The sequence below is a fragment of the Cygnus olor genome, chromosome 5, assembly GCF_009769625.2.
Source record: "Cygnus olor isolate bCygOlo1 chromosome 5, bCygOlo1.pri.v2, whole genome shotgun sequence".
Lineage (NCBI taxonomy): Eukaryota > Metazoa > Chordata > Aves > Anseriformes > Anatidae > Cygnus > Cygnus olor.
The window spans coordinates 29,545,667-29,567,929 of NC_049173.1; the positions used below are offsets into that span (position 1 = coordinate 29,545,667).

Consider the following 22,263-nt stretch of genomic DNA (forward strand, 5'->3'; position numbering starts at 1 on the left):
TGTATGCATCTACAGTCAGGTAAACTGTAATCAAGAAGTCAGTTATCACAAAGATATTTTTTTGTAAGTATCCCTTTCTATGCTTTCCCTCGTGACAAAAGAACATCCCATTCAAGGGATGAAAAAGTACTCTTGTTTTTCTAGGAGTATTCAAGTCCTAGAAACAGCAGCCCTCACCCATGGCTATTTCAGTGAGTAGAAATCTTCTGACTGAGCTCGGATTAAGGTATTGTTCCTTTAACTGGTGCAAGCTCTTTGTTTAGAGAAACGTCATGTCCTGGTCCTGCCATGCAAGTCTCAATGTCAGAGTAACAACCTTTAGGGAGCCGTGACTGTAACACAAATCATCTCATAATCCACCTTAAAGGGTTGGAACCCACTTTCCTTGCACATTTTAAAGCCTTTCTAAATGAAACAGGTATTTTGGCAAATTAATTTTAATTCAAAAGAAGCTGAAAAGAAAACCCTACGAAAGGAAACGACAAAGTGCTCTAGGATGATGCTTTTTAATTGTTACTTTCATATTTTTAAAAACAAATCAATTAAAAACATTATAGATGTGCTGAAATTTCCTGTACAACAAATAAGAAAACAATAAAATTTGTACATCATATCAAGATATTTAACTAACAGTCACTTATTTGAAACGCATCAACTTTTCCCTTCTTAAGCAGGCCCCAAATGGGAAGAAGTGTAAAACAGAAATGCAGGAGATGTCATTGCCACACAGTAGAGATCTGAGCCTGGAAAGTAAATCAGTTTAGATGAGCAACAGCAAGAGAAAACACTGAATGAAGAGAGAGATCTCAGCAATTATAACACAGCGAACATCAGAATGCAGGGAAAAAATATTTGCCAGGATTCAAGTCACATTGGCCAAAAAGGATCCACAAGAGAACCCTAGTTACCTGTAATCCCGTTCTTCCTGAATAGATATCCTATGAAGCATGGCCTACTTACAGGGACAATAGAGCCAACTTCATTTAAAGCATTTTAAGCCTTACCAACCTTTTCCACCTAACCCTGGGATCATTTAGTTCAAACTTCTGTCTCTTCTCACAATGATTCAGTGTTGGGAAATCACAGAAGTGTTGAAGTGGATACAATGGTGTTAAAAATGGATATTCATTAGATGCTGACACAAGGGAGACTGGCACCTGCTTCCAACATCAAAAGAATGGGACAGATACTTTTGTTTTCTGCAAGAAAAGGTGGTTGGGCAGAAACACTACGCTAGCTGGTTCTGATGTTCCACTGCAATATAATGCAAACGCACAATCTAAAGTAGAAGATTCATCTCCCTCTCCTCTGTGCTGTATAGAACAAGGACTTCTGAAGCAACAGAGCATTCATTCACCACCCTAAGGCAGCAAGTTCCTGCAGGACCTGGAATAAGGAATGCTGGTTCTGTGCTCTGCACTTAGAAGACTGAAAGGAAGAGAAAATAACATGACTGTAAGGGGCAGGCCTTTCTTCCTCCCAGTTCCTTTGGAATGGTTCTGTTTGGTCCCAGTGGTTTACTTCTGTTTGTCATATGACAGCAGCTTAGGAAGAATGCTGGGTGAGATCAACTATGTGGACTGCCATTTTGGATGGAGTTGGGCAGGATCACTAACCTCATACATTAGGTTTGGAGGTTTTTTTTGTTTTGTTTTTGTGTGTATGTGTACTGATTTAAAAAAAATCAGAGAAAGAAAAAATATTCAAGAACCCACAAGTGGCTGCTACAAAAAAATAAAAAACTGAAGCACTTTGTGGTTTGTCCTCCAGTTTTGCTCACCTAGCACACCACCATTTCACACCGGGTGTAAAAAATTCCTCTGGTTATCTGTAAATTTACAGTTCTACACCAGGAATTCCTACATTTTCTTCTGCTAACAGTGGATTCTGCAAGGTCGCCAGGTTCCACTGTAATACCACATATACTCCTAATATATGTAGCTATTTTTGACAACTCTGCTAAAACAAACAAACAAACAAACAAAAAGCAGCAGAACTTCAGGGACTCTGGTTATTAAACCTTCACAAGATTTTCATCACTTTAGAGCTATTCTATAGCACTATTCATAAACTTCATATTCCTTTGCAATGCAACCAGTGCAATGATCCAAAGACCAAAAAACAACACACCCCCAAACTACTTCAGAAGTCCTTCATTGGTAATGCCTTCACAAGTCTAGCAGTTATGTACCAGCAAAATCCAATCAAATCCTTGGCTTGCAAAATCAGCAAACTAGGGGTTTTCTGCTCGTTTGTTCTGTTTTTAAAAGGACCAGTTAAAATAACAGCAGCAGTACATTGCAAACAATTACAAAACAATTACATTAGATCAATGAGATGCAGGCAGGTAAGATATGTCTCAGTTTTGAACGGCTAAATCAACCGAGAAGTTGGTCTTTACAGCAGAACTTTGTGCAATTTGTTTTGGTAGAAACAGTAAAGCCAGTCAATCTGTTTGGGAGTGCTTGGACACTTGGAACCTTAGTTCAACATTTTCACAGATTTATACGTTTGAGGAAAAACAACAATGATAAAAAGACACCAACCTGAGTAAAACTCTATTAGAATAGAGTGATCATTATTCAGTAAATCATATATTGCACCTTTAAATAAATCATTACAAATTTTATAAAAACAGGAATATCAGCCAGGAACAGGGAGGAGCTATTCTCTCCTTCATACACACCCACACATACAACCGCGCACACATTCACATACTCGCTCAGTTTTTCACTATAGTTAAAGCTTGGAGTGACACACCACACTCCTTTTCCTCTAGCAGAGGCACCGAAACATTAAGGCAGGGGATATTCATGGTGAAATGCAAAAACAAAGCTCACCTCCAAACTTCTGGAGAGTCCTGCCAACAGTGCAACTACAGTTAGGTTTGACATAAGCCTTATTTAAAAATCTGTGTTCTCATTAAGAGTTTCAGTACAAAAATAGAATCTCTGCTGTTTTTTTTTCTAGAGTAGCAACTAGAAAAGGCACAATTTCCAAGTACAAATGTCCATTTGGAGGAGGTGTTTGTACTCCTGTTTTAAATAAAAAGGAACACTCAGGAAAAAAAAAAAAGATCACAGAGACACATATCTATTAGCTAAGTAACCAGATACAGTAGATAAAATATGTTCCTGAAACTTATAATTAAATATATTAAAACAGCCCACAAGCCTGGTGTCTGTAAATGAAATCATATAAAATTGTAATAAAAAGCTTGTGTTATTATTTTAATATTGAAATTCTAGTTCATTGTTCGTACTGTAAATGCTATTTCACCTATCAGTACTGTTAAATTCCCAAGAAAAAGCAAAAATTCCTCTGTTAACTTTAAGTATTTTCTTTTTATAACAATCCTTGGCTCCTGCCAGCACTGTTTTTGTCCTGTAGATCACATCTTCATATAAGGACAAAATTGGAGAAACCAAATGTAAGACACTGCACACAATCCCGGAAAACATACGTAGAATGTCTCCCTTTCTTATGCGCAGACAACACCTCTTGGAGACACTGCGTTCCTTCCAGGCTACGCATGGTAGCCGTTAGCCTTCCCAAAGCCTGGCTCAGGTGTGAAATTTTCATAGATTGCCATTGCTGTTGTGTTTTGGTAAATAAGATCTGTTTTCTTGTCTTTCTGGGATCTAATAATATCCATGACACACTGGTTTAGGAAGACGTACTGGTCCTGATGGGAGAAAAAGAAGAAAGGATATTAAGAGAATTCTAGCAAATACCTAATTTTGGAAGTAGTTCTGCTTCTGAATATAAGTTTCAGTTTTTGGAGGTACTGCACTGAATGTTTTCACACACAATCAATTTATTTATTTTAGAAGTTGTATGTATATAGGAAGTTGGACTAGAAAGGACCTCATGATGTCGTGTGAACCCTCAGTAAAAAAAATAGGATCGAATTTACTGTGTTGCCTAACATCCTCCTAAAAGACTTTCATGATGGAGATTTTACAGCCTTTTCCAGATCAGCTTGAATTAATCCACATGCTTTTTCATGAAAGCAGTACTTCCAGCAGGAATGCCTGTATTCCTGCAGAATACAAAAGATGCACGCAGAGACCTCTTGACTGAAGGGAATTCTGGCTTGTGGCTATAAAGGTAAAACTCACATGGGTTGAACAAGCTTAAAAGTAACTTTTTCAGGATTTAATTCTTTCTACCTGCAAATGCTAGTCCAACAAATTACCCTCGAAAGAGATTGCTTGGATATACTACAAAACCCTTAGCTGCAAATACTTTTGTAGGAAGAAATAGGGCAGGAAGCAGGGAAGTTTAAATGAGGGCGATTTCAGATTGCTCTGTAAAATCTTATCTTCCTGTAATTCTGAGCTACAGTCTTCTGTCTACCTTTCCTGGATTATTATCCATGTTTGAGAAACATGCTGCTGGATGAAAATCTGAATCTTACCTCAGTCTGCACCATTAAAGGTCGATGCATTCGAAGATCATACACCACTCCATACACATCCACAGTATTCTCAATTTCAATCTGCTGAATCAGGCGGTCAATGGCAATGAATGTCCCTGTCCTCCCGACACCAGCACTGCAATGACACATGGAAGCCATTTACTGCTTTCTCTCAACCACCTGCTCACCTGTAGCCTAATAAAAACCCAGTGAAGTTAGTAATATGCTTTCTATTATTTCAGTGGCACAGGTATCAAAGCTTCTGCAGTCCAGAGAGGTGGGTTTTACCATGACCAAGATGGAGGAAGGACACCCTTCTGGGACTCCCAGAATCACACTGAAAAGAACTGTTCTTAAAAAGTCACAAGATGAAAGCATGTCTAACACGAATTTGTTCTTCCTACCTGCAGTGCACTAGAACAGGAGAGTCAATAGGATTTTGACTGCTGTATTCGTGAACATGGTGTCTGAAGTTGATGAGCAGGTCTGTTGTCTCTGGCACTCCGTGATCAGGCCAGGAGGTGAAATGGAACTGACGCACCATGCGGCTCTCCCGTGTGTTGGCCTAGAGGAATATGCATTGGAAAAAAAGAAAAATGAGCTTCAAAAGAGCAACAGAAGGGCTTCCTGCCATACGTACTGTGCAAGACTTCAATAAAATTGCTCGTTACAAACTGTGCAGTACTTTGATAAATGATATTCCAATTTCCCTCTTCCTTCCCTTGTAGTAGAGAATACTTAGAAATAATTTCCTTTCACTCGACTCCAAGATCTTCTCTGCTGCATTACATTTGCTGACAGAGATGGTGCTAATTGATCAGTTTAGCAGATATTCCAAATATCTGCATAAAGCATGAGTTTTTGTGGAAGTCTCAGAGAGACCCATGCTGAAGGGTCACCGATGGGGAAACCAGTAATTCCCATTAGCAGGCTGGATTTTGCCACTGCTTTTATCCCTTCCACTCTGATAACTTTGAATTTGACTAAGTTTTAGTGAAGTTACTATATTCTGTCACTCCAGTGTTGCTTGACATGTGAACTCACTGACTCAATAAACCACTTTCACGCATATCTGTACACAACTACCAACTGGACAGCCGCTTACATTTTCTACATTGAAGTCCCTTATTGTCCATTCTGGAAGAACAGTCTCCAAGACCATTGTCACAGCAATGTCACCATAGGTCTTGCCTTGTTTGTCTGGCCAATATTGCTCACATTTTGTCTAAGAAGAGAGTTAAAAGGTTCAACACATTACACAGAGCAATAAAACATAGAGAAAAAACAGAAGGTCATGGCAAGGTAGTCTCCTGTGACTCCACCTTGGCCTTGACTGTTAATTTTAAATAACATGCCACCCTCAAGTGAGGCTGGGAAGCATTTCACCCTTCCCAATGTCCTATCCTAAAGCAAGAGCAGATCTACTAAAACCATTCTCTATGGAGAGGAACCAATCTTAAAAACGGAGATTGCACAACCCTCCTGAGTCTGGTAGTCAGGAGATATAAAGGGAAAAAAAATTGGGCTCATTGAATTCAGAAAATAATCTTCCATTAACTAGATGCTTGTTTTAAGAGTGATCAACCTCTAACTTATTAGGGTAACAACAAGATTAGAAGAGATACAACTGTCTTCAAGAGATGGTTCAGTTTTAATATTAATGCTAAACAAAACAAAACAACAACAAAACCACCATACCCGGGCTTGTTCAACACATTTCGTCAACATAACAATAGAGTAGATATTCTTTTCCCAAATCATGCGCCAGAAGTCTTCTATAGTATTGGATAAAGGACCTTGTGCAGCAATAAATGCCTTCTTTGAGATATAGCCCTAAGAAAAAATATATATACACATTCACACCTTCATCCATGAGCCATAAAAAGTCGATTTTATAAGTCATATGATCTGTTAAGCCTATATCACAAAAATACACATTATTTTTCTTCTCAACTAATGAAGCAACTTACAGGCATATAGTTTGCATTAATATAATCATCGGTTACAGAGTTCAGATCCGAAAGTTTAACACGTGAAATATCATCTGCAGAAAGAAAGGAAAAGAAAATTATGAATTTAAGAACTTTCAGAAATTTTCGGCAAAATACTGCAGTTCTAACACGTTTTCTAAATAAAAGGTGTTTTAGGATGATGGGCATTCTAAGAATAAGAACATAACTTTAGGAATCAGACATAGCAGTAGTTCAGGCTTTTATAATGAAGGTCTTCAGAAAAAGGATTGGCCAGTAACAAAAAATTCAGAACACTGAACATATTTTTAAACATGGTTTGTTTTCTCACAAACACAAAAATCTGTATTTAATCCAATTCTTCCTTAACACTTTACTTTGCTGGGATGTCTGCAGATAGCTTGGCAGGGTTCAGGTTCTTAGTTTGCAAAGCTGTCCAGCAATGTCTTAATATTTTTTATAGTTCTGGTAGATCTGGACTGCAAGTTTCTCACAAATGAAAAATGAAAACAATTTAATTAAGGAAAATATTTTTATAACTTTCAAGGAAAGCTCTTTAGGTTTGTTTGTACAGTGATTGGCATGTTCATACAAGGAAAACAGCAGCCCAAATTCATTTTTTTCCAAATTGGCCACACTAATTCCCCTTTGAAACCTCCGAGTACTATTAAAATGAAATCAGCCAAACCCAAGGTTTTTCACCTAAAAACTCAATTAGTAGAAGTGACAAAATCTGAGAGAGTAACTCACATGGTAAGACATTATTGTATCTATTTTTCCCCCTGTTCTCTGGGATTTCAGCAGCAAATTTGGGCTGATGAACACCAGCAGACTTGAGTTCCTACAGTGAAAGAAAGATTCATGAGCACATGGTCCTGGTTTAAGAATTGTACAGAAACACATCACTGAAGCAAATACTCCAAACACCCTTGGCCTGTGCTGTAAAAGTAGGCATGTAAAACTGGGATACATGACAAAAAATCAGATTTCTACAAACAGAGCGGGAGGGTGACAGCAGCAAAGCTGATAGAGAAAGGATTAGTACAGAATGGAAGAGTAATAGCATGTTTAAAGCCCAAAAGTGGGCTTTAAAAGCCTAGAAATAATTTTGTAGAAATACATTAACACTGACTCTGATTGCACACCCATTCTAACTCCAAGGCAGCAGACCATTTAGCATGAGCTTTGCTGGCATTACAGAGAGAAAGGGAGCAAGTTACATCATGGAAGGACTGAAGAAGGAAGCAAAATCTGAGAGGAGGGCAAGGGTGGAGCACCAGCCTGCTGGGTACAGTAACAGGGACAAATTTTGTTCTGGAAAGAAGAAAACCTGTGAGTAACTTTGAGAAGTGGAAAAAATAAGATTTTTTTTTAACAGCAGACATGACAACACAGAACCCGTCCGTGATGACGGCTGATTCCCGTCTTTTGTACCCTATATCAATTAAGCTTTAGCGCACTTCACAGAGAAACAGTTATGGTCATTAAGGAAATCCTAACTGTTGTTTCTCTGACTGCTTATATCCTTCAATTTATCCACAGGTGTGGTTTGCAAATCACACAGAATGCATTAAAGAAGCCTGCTATTAGTGAATAACCTGTCTTGCTGTGTAGGAAAAAAAATGATGAAATAAATAAAGTGCAGAGAAGGTAAATGGCATTCCCAGAGTGCAAACACCACTAGTGCAATGAGGGCAAGGACTCCGGAGGTCTTGTTTCCAGCAAGAGCTCTGAGCAGCAGGCCATGCTATAGCTCACAGGCAGATTTAATGGTGCAGGATGTGAAGAATTTATCATGCACTTCAACTAAACTTAGAGCTCACATGCAGCTTAATTATGTCTATTGTAAAAGGTCCCTTATTCTCCTCCCCTTCAGTAAACCTCACATCCACTCCAAAGGAAAGCTAATTTGCTTTCCAAAAATATTTGTCACAAAGCTCTCCCAACTGAGGACACACACCTCATACTCTTCAGCAAAACCACAGTTGGAGTCTGCTTGCTGCTTCTTAAAGTAGGACTCAAAGTTCTCCACTTTAATCATTTTTGATCTAAAATGAGAAAAGCCATGTATTGGTAGCTGATACTAGGTAAATAAACCATGAATTCAGTTAATGCATTACAAAACATGCTTTACTTACTTCTTTACTCTTCAGGGGAGAGCAGGGGAAAGGAGGAAGAAAAAAGGATGATTAGACACATGCAGTTGTACTTTTCACTACGTGAATCTAAGAACAAAAGCATGACTGTTAGTAGCACCCACAAAACTGCATTTACAGGGGACAGGATATCAAGGCAGAGCATTTAACTGATCTGTGCCAGCCAAGAAGAGAACAGTGCATCCTATTGATGAGAAGGATATGACAGAAGGTGCCAGCCAGCAATTTCTGTGCTACCCTTCCATCGGATTGGCCCCATTCCCTCATGTATTTTATACCAATTAATGAAGTCTACACAGGTGGGACTTCACAGCATGCTCAGGCCATGCCTTTCCATCAGAAAAAAATGAAATAAAATTGGTGCATGAGCCAATAACCTGGTTCAATTGCTTGTGATTTCCAGGATATTGTGGCTACCTATTGGTGGGCTATTACAATCTCAACATCATCTGAATTAACAGCTCAGTGCAAAGTAGCCATAAAGGAAAATTCAGTGCAGATTTTTGCTTATGAGCTCTTTACCAACAATTTGGATTGCTTCTTTAATGTGTACAGAAGCTTGTGTTTCACGCAAACATCCTATTGTTCAAAATTGCATGGGGCATTTGTCTATCTAATAGCAATTCATGAAGCAAGCACTTAGATCACTGTAGCAACTGTGGAAGTCTTGATCAATATGATTATTTCTAGCCTGCAGGCTTGAGTCTTTAAGTTTCATGAGGAGTTAATAATGCAGAACTGTACGTAAAACTGCACAGAAAACAAGCACCAGGGTTCAGAGTAAGTTTTGCACGTATCACTTGAGCTCAGAAAACACCATCTGAAAGGATATTGACTTACTTAATTGGAGAAAAGGACACTTCAGTATTCCTTTTATCTTTCCTATGAGGAGAAAAAAAACACAATAGGCTCACAGTAGAATTTAATGGAACATATATGAGATTTCTGATGACAGTTACTTCATGTGCTTGCTCAGAACGATTTATTGTAAATCATCTCGTTCTGTGCAAAAAAAAATCCTGAGGCAAACCTTACACCTGCAGTAAAAATAAAATACTTCTTCATTCTTTCAATGATGCTTTGCAATGGGACTGTTTCTTTCTGTTGGAACCAGAGCAAAATTATTCAAAACAATGGGTTTGAACAGTCATTTAGCTAGTCTGATGTATCAGCTCTGATGTATAACAAAGATTTTGAATAGAATGTATTTTAAAGCATCACGGCGACAGTGAACAGGAACAGACACCTTTTTTTAATAAAAAGGTACAGAAGTGAAATACTGATATTCCTCACCACAACAAATAAAATAACAAACATGTTGTTACCTTCTCCTTGTCCAGAATATGTAACCCCCTATAGCGACTACAGCCAATATAGCTAAAAGGCATCCAATAACAGCTCCAGCAATAACACCTTATAAAAGAGAACAAGTATTACTCATCATTGATTTACATCTGGCAATGCTCTGAATCAATCAACATACTACAAGAGAACCTCGCAGGTGACAGAACACACTCTACTCTCCTAAGTGTCCTCTCTTCTTTAGTGTATCCTTTGGCAGTACCCGTATTGAAAGCTCATTAAGAACAATAAAACAAGGATGATAAACTAATAAAAAATTGAATCAAAGGATCAGTATTTACATTCCAATACATTCGGTTCTCATTTACAGGAACTGTTAGAACAACAGCTGCTTTTGCTGTTTGTTTCTGTACTAAAGTCACACTGTGTCATCCAATCCCTTTTAGCACACCGTAAGTAGCATAGGTTTTGGTTACTTCTCAAATGGAAGTCATGTATGAAAAAAAAGAAGTCACCTGCAGAACTAGCAAGTTACGAATTTACGGAGCAGTGGCACTGCAAAGCTAGAAAGGAACAGTCCATTGCAGACAGACCAATGGATATTTTGCAATCATGAAACTTGCCATTAATTAAGGAATCTCCACACACAACATATGTTCAAAACTGCCAGTCCTGCATTAACTGTACCTGGATCCTGGGGTAACGAAACCTTGTCAGAACAGGGTGAAAATGATACATAACTATGTTCTTCCATGATGATGTTTTCCGCAGTAAAGCTTATATTAGTGAAGCCTGCAACACTTGCCCTGTTAAGAGAGAAAAAAAAAACACATACGTGACATGACCTTAACAGCCTTAAGCAAGGTTTGTGATCTCTTCAATTAGAACTCTTAGGTTTCAACTGCAGTGAGATAAATACCTGTATGAATGAAGTGGAGTCAATGGTCCATTTTTATAGCCATACATGGTGTTTCCCTTGCCTACATCGATGACGTTCTGAGAACGGAAAGAAGGTAGTTTTGCCTTCTCTGTGTCTGCGACATAAGTCACATAGGTGCCGGTCTTCTTTTTCTTGAAATCTTCGTATGTGTAGTTCAATTTAGATTTCAAAGGTGGACAACCTTCAGGAAAAAGCAAGGATATAAGTGGTACACATCACACACTGTTTTTATAACCATCAGCGCAGTTGGAGAGGGTGTCACATAAACCACAGCTGTGATTGCTCCACAAGTACTACCTGAAATGAAAGGCTGAGGGCAACAGACAATCTCAGAAATTCCCTCTGCTGCAGTGCAATTTACTTAACTTCCCTTCTACTCCCTGGTGTTACTTGGTTTCATCTCCTTTTGGTTTTACTTCTACCATGTACAGTGGAGCTTCTCTATAACGGCATATGAGTGGTGGACTCTGGTGTCCTTGTGGACAACTTTCACTACACAGGTCAGTCATGTCCAAACCCACTCCAACAACTACCAAATGTAGAGAATACTACACACTGTAAAAAATAAGGGCAATTTGTATTTGATAACATTGTGCTACTCAAACAACATCAAGCTTCATTCAGGGTGATGCTAAACTCATCCTGGCCTATACTGTCTGCTGTGTCTGACAAAGTCTCGCACTTACGCCCTGAGAAATGAAGGAGTTACTTTCTGCTTTCTCTTTCCATAGACACAAGTGGACAAAACAATCAGTGACCAAAACATTTTCTTGTCTGAAAGACGCAGAACAGGATAATGCAGTCAAACGGTGACCAATAGGACACCATATGCCAAACAACGTTGCTTTGTGCAGTGTCTGCTGTTAAAAGATGAACCCTAGAAATTTGAGGCAGATTTTACAGCTGAGGCATGTATGACCTTAGACATGGTAAAACAGCTCACACTACCAGCTGTCTGACAACTCAAGGGCAAGCAAACTAAGCAGAACATCTTCATTTGGCTGAAGTTTGCTTATATTGCTTTCTGCTGATTGCTTTACAAAGCTAAAAGCTTCTTCTAGGAAGCTGATAATAGTATTGAATTCATCATTAAAAAGGAGAAGCTGCAAAGGGGCTCTGAAAGGTTACTAACTGGAAATGCTCTAACAAGTTTTCTACAGTTGCATAGACAAAGTTTGATCTGATACTCACTGCAACCAACAGCAAAGCTCCTGTTAGCTGTAACTGTGCAGGAACAGGGTGCAATGTGGCTCTTCTAAAGCACTAATGTGGTTACATTAAATGCAGCTGAGGCTGGAATTAACTCAGTTGCCTAGAAATGGGTGTTCAATACCACCTGAGATGTCTTATCTGGTCCCTCATTTCAATTCCAAAAGGATGTACGTCCTGAGCAAATTGTAAATGTCTTGGTTATCACCTCAAGGCACCTCACAGCCTGAGACACACCTGCATACACAAATGTGTAAAGTAATGAATGTCCCTCCTTAAGGTAATGATGTCTATTTTAAGACAGAGAAACCCAGCTCAAGCATATTAATACTATCTGAACACTACAAAGCTGAAGTGATGGTTGGCCATAAGGATGGTTTTCTGCTCCTACCAAAGCACTGATCTGATTCCATACATACATAGGATCTTTCTTCCTTATTTCCCTCAAATCTTGAAACCACCTTCTTGAATTCCTTACAATCCACACAAAAATGCACTGAAGCTTGTCAAGACTAAACAGGACCAGTTGAAAGTACAAGCAGAGCTGTCACTGTGTGGAAGACACTGACTTTCAAATCAGCAGTTCCAGGGCAGCTGAGTTGCACGTGAAAAAAATAGGAATTTTCTGCACTGACATACCATATATAGCTGGGCATTTCTTGGACATATATTGTATGGAAAAACACAGAAAAAAAAAGATCTACAGACTGCTGCATGATGAATTTCCAGTGCTAAGACAAAGGATAAGCCGGAATGTCATATCCCACTCAGAGAAAACCTATCTCCATCATCTGTGTTATTCCTCCAATGCACGGTCAGAAATAAAAAGGTCAACTAGAACCTACACTGCAAAGAGATGTTCCTTTACTTTATGATTTGTCTCTAGACATTCATGAATTAAAGAAGGCTTGATGCTTTAAAGAGGTGAGTTTTACAGAATACCATCTAGCTTTCCCTGGTGTTCTACTTCCCATGACATGTAATGCTGACAACGTTATTCAAGCCTTCCAACAACCACAACCACACACACACACACAAAACACCCACAACAAAACCACCATCTTACTAGATAAGTCTTCCAGCCAAAGAAGGGATGGAGAAAAACATCCTACATTGCAGAACTCTTTATATTTCTGGCTCTGAAAATTATTCTCTTGGGAAGAAGGATACTACTCAGTCTTGTGGCAGTAACCACTAGCAAATTGAGTAATCACTGGCAACCACTAGCAACAGCTCAACGGCAATACTTCAGAGTCTTATATACAAGGATAACTCAGGCTGAAAAAGGCTGAGTGAAAACAGTGGCTTTGTGAAAACAAGAAGTGATTTGGCTTCAGTCAATCATGGTATTTGCCTTACGATTTTTGAAAGGTGATTGAAAACAGAGCAAGTTTTTCCTCTCTCCATTTAACACCTATTTAGAGTTTAAAACATCTGATATTCATCACAGCAAATTTTTTGTCCTAACATAATGCTATCTGATAAACTGTTTCACACAGCTAGGAGACAACATTTTAAAAATCTTACCTCCTTCTTCTGTTATGATCATTACTGCATAGGCTTTTAATGGTCCATACAGTGTCTCAAAATCAAAAAATTCAACAGACAATGAGTTGTGACTAAGCACCTTGACTACAGGAGCTGATTTTGGAGTAGGTGGATCTATAAACAGAAATATTTTTAGTACCTTAATGTCAGGTAAAGATAATTTTTTCAAATAAGAAAATATTGTAATAATGACATCATTCACAACATGCAAATTTATCATAAAATCATTTAGGTTTGAAAATACCCTTAAGACCATCAAGTCTAACCATTCACCTAACTATGAACTCTATCACCAGGCCATGTCACTCCGTGCCACATCCTCACACCTCTTAAATACCTCCAGAGCTGGGGATCCACCACCTCCCTGTGCTGCCCATTCTAAAGCCCGACCACCCTTTCCACGAAGAAATTCTTCCTGATATCCAATCTAAACCTCCCCTGGCACAACTCCAGGCTGTTTCCTTGCGTCCTATCATTTGTCACCTAAGAAAAGAGACCTACATCCACATCGCTGCAAACTCCTTTCAAGGTGGTTGTAGACAGCGACGAGGTCTCCTCCCTCAGCCTTCTTTTCTCCAGACTAAACAGCCCTAGCTCCCTCAGCTGCTCCTCATGTGTCTTGTTTTCCATCCCCTACACCAGCTTTGCTGCTCTTCTCTGAACGTGTTCCAGCAACTCGATGTCCTTCTTGCAGTGAGGGGCCCGAAAGCGAACACAGTGCTTGAGGTGCGGCCTCACCAGAGCCGAGTACAGGGGGACGATCACGTCCCTTGCCCTGCTGGCCACACTGGGTCTGGTACAAGCCAGGATGCCATTGGCCTTCTTGGCCACCTGGGCACACTGCTGGCTCATGTTCAGCCAACTGTCAACCAACACCCCCAGGGCCTTTTCTGCCAGGCAGCTTTGCAGCCACTCTTCCCCAAGTTTATGTTGCTGCATGGGGTTGTTATGACCCCAAGTGCAGCACTGGCATTTAGCCTTGTTGAATGCCATACAACTGGACTCAGATTACACTTGGCATGAATGTAGTGTTCTTTTCATAATCTGCATGATGATAATGTACTGTGTATCAACTACGCTATTCTGCAATCGTGCAGTTAATGTTTTGGTCCTGTAAATATCATCCATTCTCAGATCTCAATGCTTACCTGTAATGCTTGTTTTACATGTTTTCTGCACTGGAGAACTTGTATCATCATTTGAGAAAGTTGTAACAGTAACATTATAGGTTTTGAAATAATCCAAAGGTGGTGTTTTGAAGCCTTCTCCTGAACAGGACTGACTCTCTTCTTCTTTTATAACCGAAGAACCAAAAGATATTTTAATGGTGAAGCCAGAATAGTGACCATAAGGACATTCCCACTTCAGCATTAGGTAAGACATATTAGCCACCGATTCACACTGAAATGAATTCACTGAGGAAGGAACTGCACAAAAAAAAAAAAAGAAAAAGAAAGTTTTCTATTTATAAGCTCTTCTGTGTATAAGCATTTGTAAAACACTGGTATTGCTTTCCACTTTTAAACAGACGAAGCTACTGCCTACAAAGAACTTGCCACACAATGAGGAAGAAGAGTATTTAGCACACTGTAAGTACACAGACCCCCTTTTGTGCCAATTTCTCTGCAGACAGGTTTGCTGAGAAAACTGGGGTTGGATAAGTGTTTGTCAATATCAGCAAAGCTTTCCAATACTGTTCAACCATTGAACACGAACATTTCTAGACTTGTAGACAAACACTAACTCCCTGTGTAATTATATTAAATACTTAGTGGCCAACAACAACAAAAAAAAAAAAAACAGCCTTTGATATTCGTAACTCCCTCAGTGGTTCACAGATAGCTGGACCGGATCTGACAAAAACTTCGTCCTGTCGTCTATCCTGTCTCCAGCAACAGGTGAGCATGAATACAAAGAAAAGAATGCAGGATTGAAGGATGCAGACATGCTAGCATGTAAAGGAGAAGTTATACATGGCCCCATGGGGAATGCAGACAAGAGCACTAGGGTCACTGTACATGTAGAAAGTGACTGGAGAACACACCAACGATCCAAGAGGAAATAACAGTGAATCCAAACAAAATGCAAAGGAGACTGAAAAGAACCACAAGTGACCCTTCAACATAGTGCCAAACAGAGGAAGGGGGAGACCTAGCAGAGAGTTACAGCAGGAGCAGCGTGCGCCATTCCAAACAGCCTCTCTGCTGCCCTCCCTCCAGGGAAATGGAGGGAAACTGCTCCAAGTCCCAGGGGTCGCTCTGTGACAGGGGGTCTCACTCTAGGACAGGACCCCAGGGGTCAGGACAGGGCAGACTAAGCCACCTCCTTCAGGTCTGGGCTGTAGCTAGCCCTGGCAAGACAAGACCTTGTGGTCACCAGTTACAGGAGCACAGGCTGCTCGAACCAGTGTAAAACACTCTGGAGACCAAACAACTGAACTAGCTCTGTGACAGGCAAGACAAGATTCTGTCAACAGTCACAAAAGTTTGCTACCAAAGACAGAAGAAGCAGAGGCAGAGTCACATTGGACTCTTTTGCACAGACTAAGTAAGCATTATGAGCAGCCAAGCAGCATGTTCGAAGTGCCAGAGACACTCTTAATGGGTTCATCATGAGGCACCTCTGGAAATCTCAGTAAGAACCTCTGGACAGATTCACTTCACCTCAGTAAAAATCAGACAAAGCAAAGGAAAGGACAAAGCAACGCAACAAGGGGAAAACATCACAGTGCTTAGCATAACGAACACAGGATCACCTCCATCTTCACCACTCTGCTGAGGAGCTGAGTGGAGCAGCATAGACAAGAGCTGCCCAGCAGTGCTGCCACGACTCAGCCACAGCCAAACATCCTTCCAATGCGTGAAGTTCTGCAAGCAAAATACACCAAGTGGGAGCCCTTCAAAACAAGGGTGCAAAGCCCAAAACCAAACGGGAGAGAAAGCAAAAACATGTTCCACACAACCCCTGTCCACACAAGCATGACCAACAAGAGGTGGGCAGTGTGTAGCACCTATGCCTGCAGCAGCATTTCACCCGTCAGGCAGAGTCCTGTGCTGCACAGCACAACACAGACCACAAAAACATGACTGCAAGCAGCTGAGACTTACCTGTGGATTTGTTTACAGTCACTCCTTCTCCTTCCGTCTGACCATCAGCCGCTACTGCAAATACCGTGAAATTGTATTTTGTCCCAGGGATTAACTCCGTAATTTCAGCTTCCTTGACATTTGACGTCTCGTTCCAAATGGAGGTACCATTTGCAACCTCTATCCTGTATGTGTACGGGTCCGAAGCAGTGTCGTTCACCCTCCATGTCAAGTTGACAGATGTCACACCAACATCCACTACCTGGAGATCAAGAACTTTGCTGGGCTCTGGAAAGGCAAGACAACAATCCATCAACCTGTAACAATATCTGCTGACAAATGGGGACAAAAAAAACTCAGGCACACCACTGCTTCACTCCCTTCACGCCACTCATCATTCAGAGTGCACGGGCACCCATCAACAGCACCAGATGCTCCCAGAGACTCGTCCATCAACGGGCTTGTAAGGGAAAACTGCAAAAAAGAATAGTCATCTTGAGTGGGGTCTATCTCCATTTTGCCCTCCAAAGCAGGAATGTATAGCACCATCGTGCCAACATTCAAGAGCTAGAGAAGTGGGCAGGAAGGAGATGAGGACCAAGGAGGAGATAGCGAAGAAAGACAATTAAAACAAAAACCAAAATCAGATAAGGGCAATGTTTCTGCTGCACTCTAACATCCCATCCTTTGCATATAGCCCACATCAGGCTCCAGCACCAAAACATCCCCTCTGTCCATAGCCATACTGAACTACAAGCCTCAAGCGGGCAGGCAGAGCCCCGAGCTGCACAGCACAACACAGACCACCACAAACACGACAGCAAGCAGCTGAGACTTACTTGTATACTGGCTTACGGACACTCCTTCTCCTTCCGTCTGACCATCAGCCGCTACTGCAAATACCGTGAAATTGTATTTTGTCCCAGGGATTAACTCCGTAATTTCGGCTTCCTTGTCATTTGACGTCTTGTTCCTAACATGGGTACCATTTGCAACCTCTATCCTGTACGTGTAGGAGTCCGAAGCATTGTCGTTCACCTTCCATGTCAAGTTGACAGATGTCACACCAACATCCACTACCTGGAGATCAAGAACTTTGCTGGGCTCTGGAAAGGCAAGACAACAATCCATCAACCTGTAACAATATCTGCTGACAAATGGGGACAAAAAAAAAAAAAACACACAGGCACACCACTGCTTCACTCCCTTCATGCCACTCGTCATTCAGAGTGCACGGGCGCCCAGCAACAGCACCAGATGCTCCCAGAGGCTTGTCCATCAACAATATCAGCGTGGAGAGATTCTGGGAATCAACAGCAAAGCCAGGAGCACATTCACACGCACGTTTCAGGACAACACGAATGACAAGAGCCAGCATCGGTTTCCTTTGAAATACAGCCTGGGGAAGGACCAGGCTGTGCTACAGCCTTGCAGGCCAGCTCTGAAACCGGCCCTCCAACACCGTGCGTTCAGACGTAGGACACTCAGCACAGCAAGGTGCTCAATGGCCAAAGCAGTTCTCCTCAACTAGCACTGCCCAAAGCTCACGCTCCTGCTGGAGCCTGATGGCAGACACGGGACCCCACATCACAGAAACTCCCCACGTGCAATCTGGTTTGTGCATAGGAGCATTTAAAACAGGGGTCTGAAGCCCACAGTTCCTAGAATTTTTATTTTTAATTCCATTCTTAATAGCATTTTACAATAAAATAAAATGAAATCTCAAAATGCAATTTAAAAATTTAAAATAGAATTAAAAAAAAACAACGTCCACTTCCCCTCCAAACTTAGGGAAGATAGGTCCTCAAGAAAAATCTCTATGCTGCAAGCTTTAGTGACTGGTTTCACCAACTGCTTACTACCAAGGTTATGCTTCTTCTGCATTCTAACCTCCCATGCTTGGCATATAGCCCACATCAGGCTCCAGCACCAAAACATCCCCTCTGTCCATAGCCATACTGAACTACAAGCCTCAAGCGGGCAGGCAGAGCCCCGAGCTGCACAGCACAACACAGACCACCACAAACACGACAGCAAGCAGCTGAGACTTACTTGTATACTGGCTTACGGACACTCCTTCTCCTTCCGTCTGACCATCAGCCGCTACTGCAAATACCGTGAAATCGTATTTTGTCCCAGGGATTAACTCCGTAATTTTGGCTTCCTTGACATCTGACGTCTTGTTCCTAACGGGGGTACCATTTGCAACCTCTATCCTGTACGTGTAGGAGTCCGAAGCATTGTCGTTCACCTTCCATGTCAAGTTGACAGATGTCACACCAACATCCACTACCTGGAGATCAAGAACTTTGCTGGGCTCTGGAAAGGCAAGACAACAATCCATCAACCTGTAACAATATCTGCTGACAAATGGGGACAAAAAAAAAAAAACAAAAACACAGGCACACCACTGCTTCACTCCCTTCATGCCACTCGTCATTCAGAGTGCACGGGCACCCAGCAACAGCACCAGATGCTCCCAGAGGCTCGTCCATCAACAGGCCTGGGAGGCAAGAGTAAGGAAGAAGCATCTCCAGTGGGATTCACCTCCCACTCCTTCAGAAGCAGAAGCACGCACCACCACCGTGCCAGCGCTCCCAGGGCTTCTCTTGGGAGCCCAGAGAGGTGCGCGGGAAGGAGACAAGCGTGCAGGGGAAGGTGCCGAAGAAGAAGGTGGTGCACCTCGGCACCGCCTGAGGGAAGGAAGATAAATGATTGCTGGAAGAGAAACAGAAGTGATCACCCAGGACCACCCTGATCCTTTTCCACTGCGCAGGCCCCAACCTCGCTCCCAGGGCTGGAAGAACAGAGAACACCTCCCCACAATCTCTCTGCGGCACTCTGTTCTATGTGCCTCTGCCAACCAGGGTCAGCAGTCGTCACCGACAGGCAGCGTGGAGAGATTCTCGGAATCAACAGCAAAGCCAGGAGCACATTCACACGCACGTTTCAGGACAACACGAATGACAAGAGCCAGCATCGGTTTCCTTTGAAATACAGCCTGGGGAAGGACCAGGCTGTGCTACAGCCTTGCAGGCCAGCTCTGAAACTGGCCCTCCAACACCGTGCGTTCAGACGTAGGACACTCAGCACAGCAAGGTGCTCAATGGCCAAAGCAGTTCTCCTCAACTAGCACTGCCCAAAGCTCACGCTCCTGCTGGAGCCTGATGGCAGACACGGGACCCCACATCACAGAAACTCCCCACGTGCAATCTGGTTTGTGCATAGGAGCATTTAAAACAGGGGTCTGAAGCCCACAGTTCCTAGAATTTTTATTTTTAATTCCATTCTTAATAGCATTTTACAATAAAATAAAATGAAATCTCAAAATGCAATTTAAAAATTTAAAATAGAATTAAAAAAAAACATGTCCACTTCCCCTCCAAACTTAGGGAAGGTAGGTCCTCAAGAAAAATCTCTATGCTGCAAGCTTTAGTGACTGGTTTCACCAACTGCTTACTACCAAGGTTATGCTTCTTCTGCATTCTAACCTCCCATGCTTGGCATATAGCCCACATCAGGCTCCAGCACCAAAACATCCCCTCTGTCCATAGCCATACTGAACTACAAGCCTCAAGCGGGCAGGCAGAGCCCCGAGCTGCACAGCACAACACAGACCACCACAAACACGACAGCAAGCAGCTGAGACTTACTTGTATACTGGCTTACGGACACTCCTTCTCCTTCCGTCTGACCATCAGCCGCTACTGCAAATACCGTGAAATTGTATTTTGTCCCAGGGATTAACTCCGTAATTTCGGCTTCCTTGTCATGTGACGTCTTGTTCCTAACATTTGCAACCTCTATCCTGTACGTGTAGGAGTCCGAAGCATTGTCGTTCACCCTCCATGTCAAGTTGACAGATGTCACACCAACATCTGCTACCTTGAGGTCCAGAACTTGTCTGGGCTCTGGAAAGGCAAGAAAATAAACTGTCAAGACAGAGAAATGCAGAGAGTGGAAAAACCACAGTCACATTTCGCTATTCCACATAGATTAAGTGTTAATTGTAGCCATGCTGCACTTCTACAGTATCAGTGCCCTGCTTCCAATATCCAGGGACATATCTCAGGAAAAGCCACAGAAATTTTGGAGGAGATTCTCTTTATTTTATTTCACATACTAAAATCACTTGTTTCCACAATGGCTTCCCAGACAGACAGACAGACGGAATTCGGGGAAGGAAGCAGAATGCAGGACAGTGTTAGTCTCTTAGCTCAAGACTGTGCCCATGAGTGTCTTAATGTGAGCTTCCCAGCACAGCCTCTCTGGGACAGCAGAAGGAAACTGTGCATGCAACAGTGACCCACACTGGGGGGTCGAGGTCGACAAGTCCAAATCAGCATAAACACTGGGTAGACAAGACTCACCTTGGGCAGCTTAGACAAGCTCCGCTGAGTAGAAGCATCTCCAGGATACGCTGCCCCTAATTGCTCTGTATATGGACACTGCCTGTTCCCTTTCCATGCCTGAGCTCAACACATAAGACAGCTCTTCTGCCATCTGCCCCTCTGATCTGGGGAAAAGGTGCCAGAGCACAAAGCAGACAGAGCTGGCACCGCTCCTGGTAACGTGGTCCTAGGCAATGTCACAGCTCACAGAAGCCATGGGCCTCTGCGGACAGCTCAAAACAAGCTTTGAGATCACTAAGTCTCTGTGATCTCTGTGATCCTGGGCACTGGATCCTTGCACACCATGGCCTTTTATAAAACCTGATGACAACCTGCACCAAGAAGCACTGTATGGGGCCCATTCAGGCCTGATGTCCAGGCAAGGTCATGCTGTTGTAGCACCTGGACTTCTACATAGCTCATCATCTTGGACATTCAAGGCTAACTGCTCCACAGGCAACTCAGACACAGTCTCAGCCCTTTACCTTTTTGACAAGGACAGCCTGACATTCATGCTCACAGGAGCCTGGAGTAAAGCAACATGGCAATGTGAAACAGTAAAAAGTTGGAAATATAAGGAAAAAAAGCAGGGCTCTGTTACAAACTGCTTGTTTAGGCACTGATTTTGAGAGGCAGCGGTTCCTTACTTGTATACAGGCTTATGGACACTCCTTCTCCTTCCGTCTGACCATCAGCCGCTACTGCAAATACCGTGAAATTGTATTTTGTCCCAGGGATTAACTCCGTAATTTCAGCTTCCATGTCATCTGACGTCTTGTTCCTAACGGGGGTACCATTTGCAACCTCTATCCTGTACGTGTAGGAGTCCGAAGCATTGTCGTTCACCTTCCATGTCAAGTTGACAGATGTCACACCAACATCCACTACCTGGAGATCAAGAACTTTGCTGGGCTCTGGAAAGGCAAGACAACAATCCATCAACCTGTAACAATATCTGCTGACAAATGGGGACAAAAAAAAAAAAACAAAAACACAGGCACACCACTGCTTCACTCCCTTCATGCCACTCATCATACAGAGTGCATGGGCACCCAGCAACAGCACCAGATGCTCCCAGAGGCTCATCCATCAATGGGCTGTAAGGGAAAACTGCAAAAAAGAATAGTCATCTTGAGTGGGGTCTATCTCCATTTTGCCCTCCAAAGCAGGAGTGTGTAGCACCACTGTGCCAGCATTCCAGAGCTAGAAAGGTGTGCAAGAAGGAGGTGAGGGCCAAGGAG

General features: G+C 42.1%; 1 protein-coding gene across 18 annotated transcripts in view; it reads right to left on the reverse strand.

The window, feature by feature from the left end:
* Positions 1-490: 490 nt before the first annotated feature.
* Positions 491-22,263, reverse strand: part of PTPRJ (protein tyrosine phosphatase receptor type J) — an 87,381-nt gene continuing 65,608 nt past the window's right edge. For 9 of the 18 annotated variants that reach the window (XM_040560163.1, XM_040560164.1, XM_040560178.1 and 6 more), the window contains 20 exons: positions 21,670-21,936; positions 20,285-20,542; positions 18,684-18,950; positions 17,471-17,737; positions 16,653-16,919; positions 14,694-14,972; positions 13,525-13,659; positions 10,768-10,969; positions 10,536-10,654; positions 9,872-9,959; positions 9,387-9,428; positions 8,529-8,537; positions 8,351-8,438; positions 7,141-7,231; positions 6,391-6,464; positions 6,119-6,253; positions 5,526-5,645; positions 4,825-4,985; positions 4,421-4,556; positions 491-3,685 (listed from right to left, as the gene is read on the reverse strand). In XM_040560163.1, coding sequence (XP_040416097.1) covers positions 3,527-3,685; positions 4,421-4,556; positions 4,825-4,985; positions 5,526-5,645; positions 6,119-6,253; positions 6,391-6,464; positions 7,141-7,231; positions 8,351-8,438; positions 8,529-8,537; positions 9,387-9,428; positions 9,872-9,959; positions 10,536-10,654; positions 10,768-10,969; positions 13,525-13,659; positions 14,694-14,972; positions 16,653-16,919; positions 17,471-17,737; positions 18,684-18,950; positions 20,285-20,542; positions 21,670-21,936 — 3,164 coding nt within the window. In that variant the 3' untranslated portion in view covers positions 491-3,526. The remainder of the gene's footprint in view (positions 3,686-4,420; positions 4,557-4,824; positions 4,986-5,525; positions 5,646-6,118; positions 6,254-6,390; positions 6,465-7,140; positions 7,232-8,350; positions 8,439-8,528; positions 8,538-9,386; positions 9,429-9,871; positions 9,960-10,535; positions 10,655-10,767; positions 10,970-13,524; positions 13,660-14,693; positions 14,973-16,652; positions 16,920-17,470; positions 17,738-18,683; positions 18,951-20,284; positions 20,543-21,669; positions 21,937-22,263) is intronic. The other 9 variants (XM_040560175.1, XM_040560177.1, XM_040560171.1 and 6 more) reach the window with 7 other exon arrangements.